The sequence below is a fragment of the Sphaeramia orbicularis genome, chromosome 21 (genome assembly GCF_902148855.1).
Source record: "Sphaeramia orbicularis chromosome 21, fSphaOr1.1, whole genome shotgun sequence".
Lineage (NCBI taxonomy): Eukaryota > Metazoa > Chordata > Actinopteri > Kurtiformes > Apogonidae > Sphaeramia > Sphaeramia orbicularis.
In genome coordinates, this window is record NC_043977.1 from 43,448,241 (window position 1) to 43,468,635 (window position 20,395).

The window sequence follows — 20,395 nt, forward strand, 5'->3', positions numbered from 1 at the left end:
AAATCTGAAAATGATGCAGAGGAAGTAATTATGTAACTTTGACCAACTGTCTCAGTTGAAAAAAGCTGGACTTTACCACTGATTTAATCTGTGCATGAAGTTTGAGATCACTGTCCAGCCTTAGACCCAGGTTTGTTGCTGTATGTGTCAAATATTGATACAAAGGACCCAGGTCAACATCAACTTTGGAGGCATCACCAGGCCCAAACAACATGACCTCAGTCTTTTCATCATTCAGGTGTAAGAAGTTTAGTGACATACATGTTTTAATTTCTGCAATGCACTGGACTAGTTTTTTGCCAAGTACGCATCTTCCTGTTTCAGTGGTGCATAAATTTGACTATTGTCAGTGTAAAGATGGAATGAGATGTCATGGTTATGGAGAAGTGATCCTAGAAGAAGTTAATAAAGGGAGATGACAAGAAGGCCAAGTATGGAGCTTTGAGGCACTCCACATGTGAGAGGTGCAGCGTCAGACTCAACAGGTCCAACATGGACACAAAAACTTCTCTATTAAATAGGATCTGAACCACTCTAAACCTTTTGGTAGACTGGCCACTCCTAGGAAGATTCATCACTGTTCCAAGTTTGCCTCATTTGTGGATAATGGCTCTCACCCTTTCCAAACTGATAGATGTCAATGACTTTCTCATCATGGTTTCTCATCTGTTCTTGAATTTCTATAGATCATGGCTTGATATGTTGCTGGTTGAGATCTTTCAGCCTACTTCACTTTGTCAGACATGTTTTATTAGACAAGTTATTTCTTGATTCAGCTGTTCTTGCAGTAATCAGGCCTGGATGTGGAGAGTGAAATTGAACTATAATAAAAAGTAGCAGTAGTAAAAGTAAAAAGTAGTAGTAGTAGTAGTAGTAGTAGTAGTAGTAGTAGTAGTAGTAGTAGTAGTTAATCCCAGTTAATTTGAGAATGAGGGGCAATTAATCTTTTTATTTTCTTTGATTATCTGAATCATTAAATGTGACAAATATGCAAAATTGTAATAAATAAGGAAGGGGGCAAATACTTTTTCCCAGCACTGTATAGACATCCCAGCATTTTTTCATCTTCGAAACACAAGATATGATCATTTTAAAAATACTCTAAGGGTGCCACGTGAATTGACATGTTTTTGCAATAGTTTCACTATGTTTTATTGATATTTTCGCCATTTTACGGCAAATCTCATCTTTACCTGCTCCATTTACTCTGCCTCTCAGTTTATTGTGTAGTTTTGGGGTGAACACTGCCATCTCGTGGTGCAAACATGCAGCGGTGTTATGCTTAAGGAATTACAGGAAGTTCAAGCTCTCAGTGTAGTGAAGACAGTGAAAGTTCTGTGATACGTATTGTGCTTCAACACCAGAGTCTGTGTTATGTCATCTAATATTAAGGATAAAGCGTTAGACATTAATTGTCATCTTGTATGACAGTTTGAATGTTTCAGCAATGGTTCAGGTTGAGGTCACAGCCATATACTTATCAATGCTAGGCTATGATTAGCTTTGGTTGGTGTGTAGAAAATGAATGGAATGTCTTTGTTTATCTAGGTAACCTTGTTCGCTAATCTTAAATGCTGGAGTTAGTCTTGGAGTATATGATTTAGAAATATTTGTCATTGTTTAAGCACAGAATGATGCCTTGTTTATTGAACCATATCTTTGTTTTTGTATTTTCATCAATTCATCAGTTTCATCAGTTGGTGGTCCGTCCGTCTGTCCAAAAACTTTGGCATGCACTGATAAGTCAGGCCACTGTGTGGCAGTAGTGTGCCTGATAAGTCAGGCCATGGGTTTTCAAGTGTGCGCACATTATATTACAAATTGTAGTTCCAGTAAACACTATGAAAACCATCTTCAGAAGTTGCCATTTTGTTTAGCTCACTGTCTAGGCTGTGTAGAGCCACATAGCTAAGGACAGAAGACCACTGACGTTCCATGTAATTTACAGCTGGAGTTAGAGGCCAGTCACAGATCATATCTTCACTTCTTACTGTACAGAACTGGATCAGGCCTTTGTCCCTCAACTTGTGCAAATATAATGGGTTGAATCCCATATGTTGACCGTTACCAAACAATTCCGACTCTGGAATCACTAAGGCCCTTCATATTCCAGTTTTAGTTGAAGAGATATGGGGAAAGACAAGAGAGAAATATCTTAAACATGGTGAAAATGTGATGTTACCCTCTGTGTGCAGCTGGACGGGAACTGTTTTACTGCATGACATGAACAAAATACTGTATCTATTATGTGCTTAGCAAATATATATAACATAATGCTCCTTTATCATTCACAAACATCTAATGAACCTTTATAAAGGTTTTATTAATGTATTCCATTACTTTTGGAGAGCTAAGACTTTGGTAAACCTATTTCAAGCACCAAAACTCTTGGTCCTCATGAGTGAAGGTGTTTGTTCACAAGAGAATTTGAGTATTTCCACAAATCTGACTTCAGACTTTCAGCATTTGGGCCAAATGATGACTTTCTACAGTGCTCTAGGACAAAGATAGGCCTCAGGGGACATAAAGCTGAGATTTTCCTGAACATTTTGATATAAAACACTTGGGTTTTGTGTTTCAGGTGCTTCATTTGCAGGCACCTGACAATGGTGAATCTAAGAAAGTATGTAAAAATTGAGAAAATACCCACTGAAGCTCTGAGGGTTAAAGGTCACGTCCAAGTGTCCATGGTAATTGGTTGATCACATCAGGGCACAACTAACAGATCTATGGGGCATGGACTGAAAATGACATGACGGTTGCAGTTGAATATTTGCCCAAGCTGGTGGATGAAGGAAGACAAAGGTTTGTATCTGCATTTAGAATTTAGTGAAAGGAGGCAACGCTCCATGAGGAAATCCCATCAATACTCACTGTTATATATTTATGAGTGGAAAATATAAAATATCTAACAGCATCCTGTTCATAATGAATCGATGAGACAATTAAAGATGATTTTTTTTATCATGTTCTTCACTCGGTTCCATGTGTGATCAGCAAAGTTGAAAATGATAAAAGGCTGGATTTAAGTCATTGGGGGAAAAAAAAAGTTTAACTTCTGAGTGTCTTCAAAGCACACACAGCTGATCCATCTGTGCAAAACACTCTTTTAAGTATCTTATATAAATACAAATGTATTTCTCTGTGCTTTTACATGATGTCACCTTTTATCTTTAGTGAACTTCATTCACTTCTGCTGCTGAGTTTGCATGGCCAGTGGTCTCACAAAGAAATTCATTCATTCATTCATTTTCTGAACCCACTTTATTCTCACTAGGGTCACTGGAGCCTAGCCCAGCTACTTATGGGCCATAGCTGGACATGTTACCAGTTCCTCACTTAAAAATAAAATTCTTAATTTTACTTTACGAGTCAAGTTATTTCTGGCAATTCTTTTTGTTTACATATGAATAATTAATGTTTCTTTTTACACAGGATGTGTTGGAGTAGATTTAAGGTGGGATAATAATGTAGCTATATTAGATACACATTATAGAAGCTTAAACTTTTTCTTGTTTTTGAGACTCCATGCACTTGTGTAATATTTTGGGAGTTTTCATCAGGTGGCTCTGATTGCATAATACAGAGTATTTGTTTGGGCTGAGAATCTCTTGAGACCAGCACTTTGACCACTGGGTCATAATTATCTGTGTAAAGCTTGGCTGTAATCCGACCACTTCCCTGAGGCCTGGTCTTGTTGTTCACCACAGCACAGTTGACACAAAGGGGACATCGCAGGAGAGGACAGTTAATGACTCATTACAGTATCCTTACATCAGCTCTGGGCTTCTGTGACCAGTTGTGATGGTAGTATCCACGTTAGTTACATGATGCTAATTGTAACTGACATTCCATTGCATTCTCAGAGGAACAGACACTCAGAGTAAGCAGAACAAGACCTCAGATCACTTTTAAGATTTTTCACAAATTGTGACCCGAACTCTGAATAAGTGAGAGTTACAAGTCACCTCACATCATATCGCCCCTTGAGAATCAGCTGGTTCTATGTCCCCTTTTTCTCATTTTGAGAAAATGGAATTTCAAAATTTCACCTGTCTGATCTCTGATATTTGGAGAGTTATCAATCATCTTTTTGTGTGGAATAGTGTTGACTGTGGAAGATACCCTAAACATATTGTAAACATGTTCTAAATCTCCATAGGCTTAGAGATATAAGAAGTCAAAAATGGACATAGAACTTTCTGATTCCAAGGTATGCAAGTTGCCCCTGGTCAACAAGTTCTCTGTCCAACATAGGACCTGGTGCCTTTACAGGTTTCACTTACGATCAAAATCAGGAAGTTCTATGTCCACCAGAGTTGTTTTTAAAAAAGTTATGAACAAACTAAGAATGTTTTAGTCAGTGATTACATGTATTTTATACTGATGTCACAAAATGCAACATTAAAAACCATCCTTTGCTATTTTTTTCCAATCCACATGTATTTAAGGTTGACAACTAAAATGAGCACATCTACCCTTTTTCATTAAAGGTAGAATGGTGAATAAACGTGTTAAGACACCTGGAGTCCCTGAGTAAATTGTGTTACCTCAGTTTTCATGGCAAACAACCATTTTCCAGCCATTTCCTCAAAGGCAGGATAATTAGTTGTGGAGTGTAGGCAAATGATGAGTAACACCATGAACCATCTATTTAAGACTGAGGATTGACGAGTATTGAAAATTCTTCATACATTCATAGATAAAAGTTGATGAATGAGCCATATTCTCATTTGAACCTGACACCAGACAACATTGCCCACTTGACCAGAATCTATAACATAAATGAGAAAAATTAGAAAAAAAGTGTATAAAATGCAATTATACGACTATATCAAATCGATGACAAGCCTGTAAATGAGCCAAATTCTCATTTGAACCTGAGGCCGGAACAATATTGGCCACTTGACCAAAATCTAGTATGAAAGAATGAAAGTGTGAAAAATAAAACTTATCCAGAAATGCCAAATTTTACATCAAAATGCCTCATATACTCAAATATAAAATGACTATCAAATACACAAGTTTATCAATGAGCCACCCTCTCAGACCTGACTCTGGGACAGCCTTGCCCGTCTAAAAATGCCAAATTTGAACACTGAACTACTTTGAACAAACATTAAAAAAAACTATTTACATGATAGCCCTGTTCAGACCAGTCATTTAAAACTTTTACCAGTATCAAAATGCCTTACTTAGGCATCAACGGCATAAAGTAAACATGTCTCAGTCAATCTGAGACCCCCTCTATGTATTTTCTGAGCATACATCTTTTTTGAGCGAATGTCACATGATCCAGGTATGGCCCCTGATTGGTTCCTCTTGGACATAGAACTACCTGATTTGAAATGAGCGCCACTCAGGACATAGAACTAAATGTTTCTAGGCATGAGTGTGTGTAGATGTTTAGCTCTGAGTAGAGCCCGACCGATATGGGATTTTTGGGGCCAATGCCGATACCGATATTGGGGGCTAAAAAAAGCTGATATCCAATATATCGGCCGATATCCGATATCAGCCGATAACCGATATATTGGCCGATATATGAAATAAGAACACTGATCTACACAGGATATAATAATCTTATATTAGATAATTGTAGGCAGGTGGACAAACAGTTGCATAAATCTTTGTTTATCTCACAAATATAATTTACACAACTTTCAAATGCAAACTATGCAATCACAAAAATAATCAGAGCAAAAAATATTACTTACCACACAGTTATGTTTTCACTCCCGAATTTTGATGTATCTGCCTCACGGCACTACAACTTCTTACGTGAACTAAGGACTAAACTGCGCATGTGCAGAATGAATTAGGTGAGTCCTAAGTTGTTCCTGATTGGAGCAATTGCAAGAGTTATAAGTGACCTGCGTTACAACTGTCCCCAGTCTCCCCTACACTATTAACACCCAGGCCTGCTGGCAGAATGAAACTGTGAGGTAGACAGACATCATGGGTGTGTGTGGGGGGTGAATACTTCATAAGATGGGGGGGTAAGCGTGGGTGTGTGAGTGTGGGGGGGTGGCTCCGTGATTATGTGATTGTGTGTGGCGGGGTGATAGCGTCATTGTCCAAGCAGGAGTGAAAGTGAAACTAATTCACTTTAAAGTTCCTCTTATTCTCTGGGCAACATACACACACACACACACACACAGGAGCAGCGAGCGACAGAATCAGCAAAAAAAGTTAATATATCGGCTACATTGGCTACATATTGGCCAATGTTGATTAATTGGTGATACGCTATAATTAATTGGCCGATGTTGATTAATTGGTGATACGCTATAATTAATCGGCCGGCCGATTAATCGGTTGGGCTCTAGCTTGGAGCTAAGCACTTTGGGACATAAACTTAAATGGTTTAAGAATGTTCTGATGTGCTTACACTATATTGCCAAAAGTATTCACTCATCCATCCAAATAATCAGAATCAGGTGTTCCAATCACTTCCATGGCCACAGGTGTATAAAATCAAGCACCTAGGCATGCAGACTGCTTTTACAAACATTTGTGAAAGAATAGGTCGCTCTCAGGAGCTCAGTGAATTCCAGCATGGAACTGTGATAGGATGCCACCTGTGCAACAAATCCAGTCATGAAATTTCCTCGCTCCTAAATATTCCACAGTCAACTGTCAGCTGTATTATAAGAAAGTGGAAGTGTTTGGGAACGACAGCAACTCAGCCACGAAGTGGTAGGCCACGTAAACTGACGGAGCGGGGTCAGCGGATGCTGAGGCGCATAGTGTGAAGAGGTCGCCAACTTTCTGCAGAGTCAATCGCTACAGACCTCCAAACTTCATGTGGCCTTCAGATTAGCTCCAGAACAGTGCGCAGAGAACTTCATGGAATGGGTTTCCGTGGCCGAGCAGCTGCATCCAAGCCATACATCATCAAGTGCAATGCAAAGCGCTGGATGCAGTGGTGTAAAGCACGCCGCCACTGGACTCTAGAGCAGTGGAGACGCCTTCTCTGGAGTGACCAATCATGCTTCTCCATCTGGCAATCTGATGGACGGGTCTGGGTTTGGCGGTCACCAGGAGAACGATACTTGTTGGACTGCATTGTGCCAAGTGTAAAGTTTGGTGGAGGGGGGATTATGGTGTGGGGTTGTTTTTCAGGAGCTGGGCTTGGCCCCTTAGTTCCAGTGAAAGGAACTGGGAATGCTTCGGCATACCAAGACATTTTGGACAATTCCATGCTCCCAACTTTGACATGGCTGTGCACCAGTGCACAAAGCAAGGTCCATAAAGACATGGATGACAGAGTCTGGTGTGGATGAACTGGACTGGCCTGCACAGAGTCCTGACCTCAACCCCATAGAACACCTTTGGATGAATTAGAGCGGAGACTGAGAGCCAGGCCTTCTGTCCAACATCAGTGTGTGACCTCACAAATGTGCTTCTGGAAGAATGGTCAAAAATTCCCATGAACACACTCCTAAACCTTGTGGACAGCCTTCCCAGAAGAGTTGAAGCTGTTACAGCTGCAAAGGGTGGACCCACGTCATATTGAACCCCATAGACTAGGAATGGGATGTCACTGAAATTCATATTCGAGTCAAGGCAGGTGAGCAAATACTTTTGGCAATATAGTGTAACTCCTTTTCTGCAAAAAGTGGACATAGAACCAGCTGATTCTCAAGGGACGATATGTTGTCTCTATATGAGTAATACTAATATATCACTCACTCATGACAGACATCAACTTTTCCTCAGTTCTAATTAGTCAGGAAATACATCAGACAACTGCTTTTCTTTCACTGAGTAAAAGAAAAACAGTTATCAATCATACATACAGACACTGGGTGAATGCCATATCAGTTATAGTAGTCTGTCTATTATTATATTTTAAACAACTCCTTCAGCACCAGACTTTTACATCCCCTGTGCAAGAAGGAGCGCTTCCACAGGTCATTCCTCCCCACAGCCATCAGACTGTATAACAGTAAACAGTGACCCTCTACCACCCCCATATCACATCATGTATATGTGCAATCACTATGTACATATGTAAATATCGTCAAACTCTATACTTAAATTTTTATACTTTGAAGAATGTTTATTTCTACTTCTTCCATGTGTGATCAGCAAAGTTGAAAATGATAAATGGCTGGATTTAAGTCATTGGGGGAAAAAAAAGTTTCACTTCTTAGTGTCTTCAAAGCACACACAGCTGATCCATCTGTGCAAAACACTCTTTTAAGTATCTTATATAAATACAAATGTATTTCTCTGTGCTTTTACATGATGTCACCTTTTATCTTTGGTGAACTTCATTCACTTCTGCTGCTGAGTTTGCATGGCCAGTGGTCTCACAAAGAAATTCATTCATTCATTCATTCATTTTCTGAACCCACTTTATTCTCACTAGGGTCACTGGAGCCTATCCCAGCTACTTATGGGCGATAGCGGGGTACACCCTGGACATGTCACCAGCTCCTCACATAGAAATAAAATTCTTAATTTTACTTTACAAGTCAAATTATTTCTGGCAATTCTTTTTGTTTACATATGAATAATTAATGTTTCTTTTTACACAGGATGTGTTGGAGTAGATTTAAGGTGGGATAATAATGTAGCTATATTAGATACACATTATAGAAGCTTAAACTTTTTCTTGTTTTTGAGACTCCATGCACTTGTGTAATATTTTGGGAGTTTTCATCAGGTGGCTCTGATTGCATAATACAGAGTATTTGTTTGGGCTGAGAATCTCTTGAGACCAGCACTTTGACCACTGGGTCATAATTATCTGTGTAAAGCTTGGCTGTAATCCGACCACTTCCCTGAGGCCTGGTCTTGTTGTTCACCACAGCACAGTTGACACAAAGGGGACATCGCAGGAGAGGACAGTTAATGACTCATTACAGTATCCTTACATCAGCTCTGGGCTTCTGTGACCAGTTGTGATGGTAGTATCCACGTTAGTTACATGATGCTAATTGTAACTGACATTCCATTGCATTCTCAGAGGAACAGACACTCAGAGTCAGCAGAACAAGACCTCAGATCACTTTTAGGATTTTTCACAAATTGTGACCTGAACTCTGAATAAGTGAAAGTTACAAGTCACCTCACATCGTACGTTCTCTCTGTGGATAATACTAATATATCACTCACTCATGACAGACATAAACTTTTCCTCAGTTCTAATTAGTTAGGAAATACATCAGACAACCGCTTTTCTTTCACTGAGTAAAAGAAAAACAGTTATCAATCATACATACAGACACTGGGTGAATGCCATATCAGTTATAGTAGTCTGTCTATTATTATATTTTAAATAACTCCTTCAGCACCAGACTTTTACATCCCCTGTGCAAGAAGGAGCGCTTCCAAAGGTCATTCCTCCCACAGCCATCAGACTGTATAACAGTACACAGTGACCCTCCACCACCCACATATCACATCATATATATGTGCAATCCCTATGTACAAATGTAAATATCGTCAAACTCTATATTTAAATTTTTATACTTTGAAGAATGTTTATTTCTACCTGCCTTTCTTTTGCACTGGTGTGTTGCATATTGCTGTTGTAAACTGTTCAATTTCCCCATGGTGGGATCAAAAAAGTCTTAACCTTATCTTAGCTTATCTTAACTGCTGAGTTGGCCATTTCCTGAACAACTATCGGTAAGTGGCCCTGCAGCTTTATGGTTGTATTACTTTGTTGGTATTGAGTCCACAGAACAATAAACTTTTGCTGACTGACTAGACATGGCTTCCTCCACTTTGTATATTACATGGTGTCAGAGTAAAACTTTACTTGCCGAAAAAAAAAAAAAAAAGAAAATGGAGATGAAAACTCCAACCTCATTCAGTCTAGAAGGGAATTTAGGGGAAAACTAGATTCAGAGATTTAAACTTTTCCTTATCGCCAGAGGAATCAACCAAAAGTCTGATGCTGTGATAATGTCCACGAGTGAAGAAATTATTGCATATAATATGTTTGATTTTGATGAAGACGCTGATGCATTGGTAGAGTTGCTCTGCCGACATTGTGAGCCAAGAAAAAATGTGACATATTTGGCACCTATTAGACGTAACAGGCAGAGGTTTTTTTTTGTTTTGTTTTGTTTTTTTTCTGTGTTGAGTGTGCATGTTCTCCCTGTGTTTGCATGGGTTCTTTTTGGGCACTCCAGCTTCCTCCCACCATCCAAAGACATGCACTGATAGGTTAATCATAATCTAAATTGCCCATAGGTGTGAATGTGAGAGTAATTGGTTGTTTGTCTCTATGTGTCAGCCCTGCGATGAACTGGTGACATGTCCAGGGTGTACCCCGCCTTCGCCCATAGGTAGCTGGGATAGGGTCCAGCGACCCCCATGACCCTAGTGAGGATAAAGCAGGTTCAGATAATTAATGAATGAATGAATCGGCATATTAGGCACCTATTCCTCACTTGAATGCAAGGAAAATCAGAGACCATAGACACATATGTGACTAATTTGAAAGAAGAAAGCAAAAGACTTTGAGTTTGGAAACCGTACCAACTTACTGATACAGGATCCAATTGTGTGTGGAATCACGAATGACTGACTTAGAGGACGACTACTTTGAGAACCTGACATCACACTAGACAAAGCAATAGACATGTAGATGCTAAAAAAAACTGATATTCATCATGGACAATGATGAGCACCCTCTCCAATACTCACTGGACAGACAGCAGAGCACCTTCTAAAATAGACCACTGCAGCTCTGCTGTTGAAAAGACACATACAGGAAATCTTTCCTGCCACATGCCTGATGTTTAAACCTGGTCATAAAACATATTTCCACCATGCATTTTATTGATATGTATGCACCTCCATCTTACTGAAGAAATTCCCTTTTACTTTGCACATTACAGCAGCTTATTGTATGATTGTCCAGATTCTCAGTTCTGTTTTATACTTGTAATTTGTTATGTGTAGTGTGTTTGCTCTTGTATTGTAGTTTTATTGTTATATTCTGTTTGTCATGCTGCTGCACTACGATTTCTCAGTTTGGGATAAAGTAAGTCAGTCAGTCAGTCAGTCAGTCTGTCTGTCTGTCTAGTCAGTGAGTTGAGTCAGAGTCACCTCAAAAGTCTCAGGGTTTCTGCGGGTCATTAAAAAGCATTACAAGTCATTCAATATATTTTGTGAAAATTAAGGCCTTACATGGCATTAAAAAGCATTCAATTCAGTGTCCAGAGGCATTAAATAATGAAATACACTTAACAGAAAAAAAGCATTGTTATTCACGATTTATTTTAAATCTATAAACCTTTCCTAATTTCGATAGGAAGTGTCGTGTGATGATTGACAAGCGAAACCCTTTAATTGGCTATTGTTTATGGCCTGTGCATGAAGTCACAACACCGGATGCTTAGAATGCAACGTGCTGTGAGCGTGCTCATGCCGTGGTGAAAGAGTGGAGGGAATATTAGCAATTGTCGGATAAATGAGAAAATGCAAGTTTCAGCAGAAGTGATTGGAGGAGGAACTATTCAGAACCTGGTTAAAGCCCGTCGATGGTAAACTGTCATAAAGCTATATATAACACTGTATCTGCAGTTGGACATGGGCATTAAATTTGTTTCAAGTGGCATTAAAAAGGGCATTATATTAGATTTGCTGATACCTGGTGAAACCCTGAGTCTACATGAGGAGGTACAAACTGTAAATAAAGTCACCAAGCAACAATGTGACAAAAATAAAGACAGTGGTGCTACAGCACAGCATGGAAAGATCAGGAATCAAGGAAACTGCACAAGATGTAGCTACAGGCATGAGCCAAGGAAATGTCCTGCCTACACATGTGCAAAGCTTGCTATGGGAAAAAGCAAAAAATGTGCAAATTACTCAGCCACACTGAAAACCGGTGGGTGTAACAAATAAAACAGGCAGATGATCAAGAATTATTTATTGGCTCAATCCAAAAAGAAATACATGATCACTCACCCTCACAGATTAATGCTGTGGAGATAAAGAAAGAGAAGTGGCACAAATATCTTTTTTTGCCAACAAGAAACTTTTGAAAGTTAGGCAAGATACTGGAGATAATTGTAACCTCATTTCCATTTCCAGCTAATGGCACAATCATGTCTTTTCAGTACAAGGATAAAACGACGGGGAGTTTGATATCATAAAGAACGCACCTGCAGTTCTAGGAGAACAGTCATGTGCAGAAATGGGCCCTGTCCAAAGACTGCATGTGCACAAATCAGAGTGACATTCTAAGTGAATATGACCCTTAAGATATAATCCCAAATCATCAAATTATAACAAAAATTACCTCATGGCACTTTACATTTAGAGCTGGTCAAGACCACACTCTTAATTTCAGTTGTCCTGGGGTGGTGTGGATGTAAATTCACTGTTAGTACTGTCAGACTGAATATGATCATCAAAAAAAGAGACCTGGAAGCAAATCCTGATCAAGGCCTTTGATAAAGACAGAGATTTGGTAGCAATCTACATTGTAAAACATTTTCTCATCAGAATATGCTGTAGATTTTGAGGTACAAGCACAAACAGATACAGACTGGACCATTACAGGACCCTCGTTGGTGTAATATCAAATATTAATCAGTCTGTCCATTTTGTCTTTTGATAGTTATTTAACAACTTCTTTCACAAACTTTTTTTTTTTTTTTTTTTTACATCAGATGATTTTAACTTGACAGAAAAATCTTTGGAGGTGTTTAAAGATTTCCGTCATTTTTAGCCCATATATGATTGGATTAAACAAAGGGTGATACAAAATGATTTGCAAACTCATGAGTAACCGTGCAATTTTTGGTATGTTAGATTCCAGTCTCAGTATAATAATGTCATACGCACCTAACAAGGTAAAGTTGATTAAAACCAGCAGGTGTGGTAAACACGTCTGTGCAGCTTTTTTCCTGACTATATTAGAGCTTTGATAGGTTATTAAAAATATTCTGGTGTATGTAAAAAGTATGAGTATCACAGGGAAAAATGCAAGATTTACCAAAAGAACAACACCATACACAGAGAGCGCCCTTGACCTTACACAGTGAAGGCTGTACATTGAGTTGTTACAAAAAATTCCACTTAAAGTGAAATTGCAGACTTTTCTTTTTGCGCTCAGCATGGTTGACCCTGCGATCTGAGCAGCTGGCACAAGCCAAGCTAAAGCCAAGAAAACACTGACAGTTTTTTTTGTCATGATGGTTGGATATTTCAGAGGTTTACATATAGACACATACCTGTCATAAGCCATGGCTGATAACAGTAAGAATTCAGAAGAACCTAAAGTGTAAAATGTAAAATATTGAAAGTGACAAAATGAATGAGATATAATCTGCTTTTCAGATAAAAAGTCAATCAAAAGCTTTGGATAAATATTAGTACTATAAAGAATAGAGTTCAGCAACAAAGCTGCAATAAAAATGTACATAGGTTCATGGAGGTTTTGATGAATTAGAATCAGGTATATTATTATGCTGTTACTGCATATTATCAAAACATATACAGCCAATGTAATGAAAAAATAAACATATCGGTATTTTTGCACTCCCACATACCCATCCAGAATTATATATGTCACATTTGATTCATCATCCATTTAAGAAACAGAAGTCAAACAGAAAACAGTTTCATTTGGCTGAATCTGAATATGAATATATCTGCAGGTACCTCAGTATGTACACATTTCTGAGATCCACAAAGTGAACTGTTTGGATTTAGGAGATGTTTATATGCGACTTCTGCTGTCCACATGGACCTCATTACTCCAACCAGGGAGTAAATGACAACAAACATGACTCTTGAGGAATGAAATCACAGTTTTACCCCTTTGCCCTCCATACGATGCATAATATGTGAACAACTAGACATAATATAATAAAATAAACAATAATATACATATAAATCCATATAACGTGTTAGAGGCTGGGAAAGTGGAGGAGAAGATTTTGTAGAAAGATGAAAAGAGTGGTGTACAAGGTATCAGACAAATGAATGCAGCCTCAGTTAACAGACAGCAGCCTGCTGAATCCCAACATCCAGCATTTTATCACCATAAAAGTGACTTCATGCAAAGCAAATATGCCATACGAGGCCATTTGTAGTGATATATTTCTCACTTTTTTTTTTCATGCACACAAAAAATGTCACCACCTGGACTTATCTAAACAAATACATAAATGCCTTCCATTTAATAATTACTGCTTGGGTGATTATGCTTCAGCTGGCAACAAGTGTCTTAAACATTTCTTAAACAACCATGACAGAAGACACATTTTGTGGTTATGGAAAAGATGTTAATCTGTTTCATAAGAGTCAGATTATTCAAGCAAAGAAAACATCTAATGAGATTGCTAAAACTATTAAAACTGACTTAAGAACTGCACAATGCATTATTAAAAACATAACGTGCCTGCACTTGAAAACCCTTGGCCTTCAGTCCAAGCCATTGGTGCAAGAATGGGGGGGGGGGGGCACTTTACAGGTTTCTCTCTCACTCTCTCTCTTTCTCTCTCTGTGCACGTCGCTGTCTGTGTGACTTGCAGCCTGCAACTGCTCCCCACTAAACAATGGACGTCGGACAGAAAGATAGGCAATTTGGCATCTATAACAGGTGCAGGAAATTCACAAGATTAATAAATGTGGTCCATTTAATGTTTAGCTAGACTATATTTTTGAGTTTCAAAACATAAAAATGACAATTGGAATATTAAATTCAATGGCTTGATATTTGTCTGTTTGTTCATCAAGTAAATACAAAAGTAAGATTTTTGAGCCATTTTTAAATTTTGCCAATAGGGCTTCGCAACCGACATCACTGCACAGTGCATTCTGGGATGTAAACAATGAGACGTCACCATTATATGGCCAGCTGAATGAGTTGGAGGGTGTAGAAGGTTGTTCATTGTCAGACTTCAAAGGAAAATCCAAAGCCAAGGAAACATGCTGATTGATAATGTTGAGATAGATTTTTTTTTTTTTTTTTTTTTTAATTATAACAACAAACCCTATGGGGAAATTTGACTCCAGATGGTGTAAGTAGTGCAGTACAAAGGCGAATTCCCCAAACAAACACAAATGAGTTGAAAAAGATCCATCCACTATCTGTACTCATAATCTGCCCATGCAAATCTTATGACTAGTTCACTAATTGCGTTTGTGAGGTCAAAATAACCTTGACATTTAGCTACCGAATCTCAGTTCATTGCTGAGTCAAATAGATTATTATTGACAAATTTTACAATGTTCTGCTAAACAGCTCTGGACACATCACCTAGTAAAATGGACAGGTGTACAGACACATGTTCTTACAGAGATAAATGGTGGATTTATCCAAAAATGCATTGGACATGAATACTATCCAGTAGGCCTGTAACAGTACACATACCGAACCGAACCTACCACATATATAACTGCCCCCCCCCCGCTCCGATTAAAAAATAATAATAATACCCCCCCGACCCTTTTTTTGACAAATTACACCCTGCACACACACACACAAATACACAAAGTGGCCTAAACAGTTTGCTCACTGTCCTAAAATAAATAATTTGGTTAATTTTGTTGTCAGTGTTGCTCTTAAATTTGTTCAAAGAGAATACAAGTTTGCTCTCTTCTTAACCCTTTCATGCACGAATTATGAGAACCTTCGTCAAGATTTTTTTCTTCACTGTTTAGCCATGAAAAAAACAATGCGATTGAGTTTTTTTTTTCTATGGAGTTACAAAAATATCCATGCATTTAATTTTTGAAGTAAAGAAACATGTGTTTAAAACCCAATATCAGAAAGGGATATGAAGACAATGAAATAAAAACATTTTTAATGCTGCTAATCTGATGTCTTCTCACATTTTAACATATTCTAATGCTAGTAATTACTCACTTCATGGAGATAATATGCAAAAAAAAAACCTTCTTGACTAACAAATAACAATTGATTCACACTCAAACATGTTAGTGCAGGTCAGGTTTATCAAGAACAGTAAAGTTACAGTAATGATCTGAATTACAGTGTATGGGATGGTGCATAAGCATCCATTGTGTTGGCTGATATGGAACTAAAACAACAAAACCCATTAATATATAAGAGAACAGCTGGAGAAGAACTGTCCACTGGAGTGGACAGTGCATGAAAGGGCTAAAGTTGCACTTCATGTGGAATTTTTTTTTTTTTTGGTTGTTATTTTTATGCAGCATGTGAACTGACAGAACTGGTATTTATAATTTTTGTTGTTTGTTCAAAACTACCATACCATACCATACCATACCAACTTTATTTATAAAGCACTTTAAGAACTTTACAGCTGGCCAAAGTGCCGTACACCAAACATAAAACAAGGGATTAAATAAGTAAACTAGAAGCACTCGGAGAGCGCAGACCTCCGCCAAGGCTGATCAGTGCCCCCCCCCCCCCCCCCCCCCCGTGGGCCCCCCACCCCCGATCACCACCAAAATTTAATCATTTCTTCCTCATCCCATTTCCAACAAACCCTGAAAATTTCATCCAAATCTGTCCATAAGTTTTTGAGTTATGTTGCACACTAACGATCAGTGCCCCCCCCCCCCGTGGGCCCCCCCACCCCCGATCACCACCAAAATTTAACCATTTCTTCCTTATCCCATTTCCAACAAACCCTGAAAATTTCATCCAAATCTGTCCATAACTTTTTGAGTTATGTTGCACACTAACGGACAGACAGACAAACAAACAGACAGACAGACAGACAGACAGACAGACAAACCCTGGCAAAAACATAACCTCCTTGGCGGAGGTAATAAAACTAGTGAAATCACAGGGTGTTAAGTGGGCTACGAACAACGCAATACAAACATCATAAAAACAAAGACAAATTAAAATCTGTTAAAAACAGCATAAAAAAAAACAAAAACAAAAAAAAAAACAGACATGTCACTCACTGATTAAAAGCTAATGAGAAAAAGTGCATTGTTAAATGTGATCCCTGAAACTACCTTTCAGGGAAAAGTGCAATACTAATGTTTAAAATACATTTAATAATATTTTATTTATTTTATTTTTTATTTAATTTGTCGCAGCACAATTATATTACTGCTGTTTTTCTATATTCTACTGTCTCCAAAAATTTTAGGAAAAATGTTCAAAAATTCATAATAAATGCATTAAAGACATTTTGAGGGGTTTTCTTTCTTCCCGTACCGAACTGGGGAAAAAAAAAAAAACTGTGTCTTTCAAAACAGAAAGCGTACCAAACGGATAATTTTGTGTACCGTTACAGGCCTACTATCCAGAACATTAATCAGTATGGTGCAGTTCCAAAGATGTGTATCAAGGCCCTGAAGGTAGTTTTCAGGAAAGAATTTACAGAATATTCAAGTGTTTTGTGTTTGGCTTAGTTTGGGAGGTGCTGTATGTTGATGTACACAAACATGCCAGTCATCTTAATTTCATCATCTATTCCACAGGTGTCAAACTCAGTTTAGTTCAGGGGCCACATACAGCCCAATTTGATCTCAAGTGGGCCAGACCAGTAAAATAATAGCATAATAGCCTATAAATAATGTCAGCTCTAAACTGAAAACAGCAAAACTACAATATGTAAATATTCACATCTGCAAACTATTCTTTAAAAATGTGAATAACGTGAACAACCTGAAATTTCTTAAGAAAAATAGGTGCCATTTTAACAATATTATAGCTCAGTTGCGCATTTACACATATGCATTCCAACTTACAGATCACAGTAGACACACAAATGTACAAAACATTAAGTAACAGGCAGAATATTGTTAAAATTGCCCTTAATTCTCTTAAGATATTTCAGATACTTCATATTCATTCAGGTTAACATTTTTTGTGACATCATAGGTTGTAAAAGTAAATATTTTCATGTAATTTTACAGTTTTAAAGAAAAGAATTTGGAGTTGTGATTATAGGCTATTATTCTATTATATTACTGGTCTGTTCCACATGCAACCAAATGGGACTGAATGTGCATTTTATAAATTCATCCCAAAGGCTGGATTGGACCCTTTGACGGGCCGGTTTTCGCCTGTGAGATGTATGTTTGACACCCCTGTCATATGGTAATAGTATAGATTCGATACCATCGACCACGTATCAGTATCATACATCAGGGGTTCCCAAAGTGGGGTACTTGAAATTTGTTTGGAAAAATACATTAAATAAGTCAGCATGTATAAAATACAAAATAAATGAGAATTAATGCTGAAATATAAAACAATAAATACATACATATAATATTTTTTGTTGTCAATCATCTTGTTTAAGCTTTGGTAACATTTTAAGATCATTTTTATTTTATATTATTTAAATGAGTTTGAATAGCTAGGTAATTATTTTTTGTTGATGAAAGGTTCATTTATGGATAAATGAGCAATTTACTTATTTTTCTTATCAATGAAAGAGGGCGCTTTTCAGTTTATATTTTGCACACACAATTTACTTTATAAAAATGTGTTTTTTATATAGTACAGTTCAATATGTGTTGTTTGCCTACAAAGTTTTAAAAATAAAAACAGACACCTTTGACACAGGAACAAATGTTGCCTTTTTTTTTTTTTTCCAATCAAAAATGCTGAAGCAAGAGTCGGGGGTACTTGGCTAAAAAAAGTATATTTCAGGGGGTACTCCACTGTAAAAAGTTTGAGAACCACTGTCATACATGTAGTGAGCTGCATACCCCAAAACTCATGAATATGTCCAAATTTGACCCAGAAAACTGCGACAAATGACTGTTCATTATGGCAGCACAGGATAAACCTTCAAGGTGGAGCTGATACAGGCAGACACAAGACACAACAATGCAAAAACAACAAAAGTATCAATTCAAGAAATTTGTGACCACCTGATCACAAAATAATCTGTGGTATTATTTTTAAACTTGACAATTAAAATCCTGAAAAAACAAAAAAGAAAATCTGTTTCTTAACAGTCTCAAAATTTGTGACAGTTCATAAATATAAAGCTTCTACTGAGTACCACATTATTATGTTCAATCTCTGCAAAATTATGAGGTTACAAAATTCGATTATTTCACTGTGGGTGAAAAGAACAAATACTTCAGGTGTTTAGAAATTTCTTGAATTTTTAGTCCGTATATGACTGGATTGAAGAGAGGATGATACAGAACAAGCTGTAAAGTCAAAATTAAACGTGCCGTTTTTGGAATATCAGCTTCCAGTCGAACTATTAGAACATCATATGTACCTAACAAAGAAAAGCTAATTAAAACCAGCAGATGGGGTAAACAGGTCTGTGCAGCTTTTTTCCTGACTTCTTTACAACGTTGATGGGTTATTAAGAATATTCTGGTGTAGGTAAAAAGTATGAATATCATTGGGAAAAGGAAAACATTTAACAAAACAACTAAACCATATATTGTTGATGCTTGTGAATTTACACAATGGAGTTTGAAAACTGAGTTATTGCAAAAAAAAGATTGCAAAGTAAATCTACAGAACTTCTGATTATCAATCAATATTACCGACACTACAACGTGACAAGCAGGAATCAGCCAAGCTAAAACCAGTAGAAGTGTTACCGTAGTTTTTCTCATGATAGTTGGATATTGCAGAGGTTTACATATAGACACATACCTGTCATAGGCCATGGCTGACAACAGGAGGATTTCTGAACATCCTAAGGTATAAAATGTAAAAAGCTGAAACAGACAGGCTGAATAAGATATGACCTGATTTTCAGATAAAACATCAATCAATAGTTTTGGGTAGACCACAGTGCTGTAAAGAACAGAATTCACTAACAGAGCTGCAATAAAAATGTACATAGGTTCATGCAGGTTTCGGTGAATACAGATCAGACAAATGATAGTTGAATTACAACAGATTATTAAAATATATGCAATGAATATGATCAGAAAATAAACATATCTGTACTGCTGCACATTCACATACCCGCCCAAAGTTATATATGTGACATTTAATTCTTCATCCATTATCAAAGTCAAATATTAATATAATATTATGATGAATGGTACAGTCAATTAAAAGACTAAGACAGAATTGCGTGAGTGTATACTAGACTCCCTTGTTCAGTGAAAATGATCTGAGCCTTGAATAAAATTTACAAGCACACATCAACATGGAAAACTGGTTTGGTTTGAATGTGCGTCTGTTTTTTTGTTTTTTTATCAGATGTCGTCAGCCTCCATGGATCTCATTACCATTCCGTCAAGTGTAAAGAATTGTTTGCTAATCTGTAAATAACTTGTTAATGATGTGTTGCACCCTCAAAGAGACACAACTTATCCTCCTTCTGGCAACTTTATTGCTCACAGTTTGGTGTTGGAGTTTACATTAGGTATCTTATTTCACCCACTAACACACAGTTTTTTTTCTATGCAGCTCTTTCTTTTTTTTCTTCTCACTCGCACTCACTAATGACGTCACAAACTCGTATGAACTCTA

General features: G+C 37.5%; 2 protein-coding genes across 2 annotated transcripts; both read right to left on the reverse strand.

The window, feature by feature from the left end:
* Positions 1-12,640: 12,640 nt before the first annotated feature.
* LOC115412650 (olfactory receptor 11A1-like) lies at positions 12,641-13,567 on the reverse strand. Its single transcript, XM_030125265.1, has one exon. It carries the CDS (start codon positions 13,565-13,567, stop codon positions 12,641-12,643), a length of 927 nt encoding a protein of 308 aa, XP_029981125.1.
* Positions 13,568-18,996: 5,429 nt separating this feature from the next.
* LOC115412632 (olfactory receptor 6N2-like) lies at positions 18,997-19,941 on the reverse strand. The gene has a single exon (XM_030125234.1). It carries the CDS (start codon positions 19,921-19,923, stop codon positions 18,997-18,999), a length of 927 nt encoding a protein of 308 aa, XP_029981094.1. The 5' UTR covers positions 19,924-19,941.
* Between the last annotated feature and the right edge of the window lie 454 nt (positions 19,942-20,395).

Excerpts from the sequence above, each read along its gene's own strand:
- LOC115412650 (XM_030125265.1), bottom strand. The coding sequence starts at position 13,567 with ATGGATGATGAATCAAATGTGACATATATAATTCTGGATGGGTATGTG.
- LOC115412632 (XM_030125234.1), bottom strand. The coding sequence starts at position 19,923 with ATGGATGAAGAATTAAATGTCACATATATAACTTTGGGCGGGTATGTG.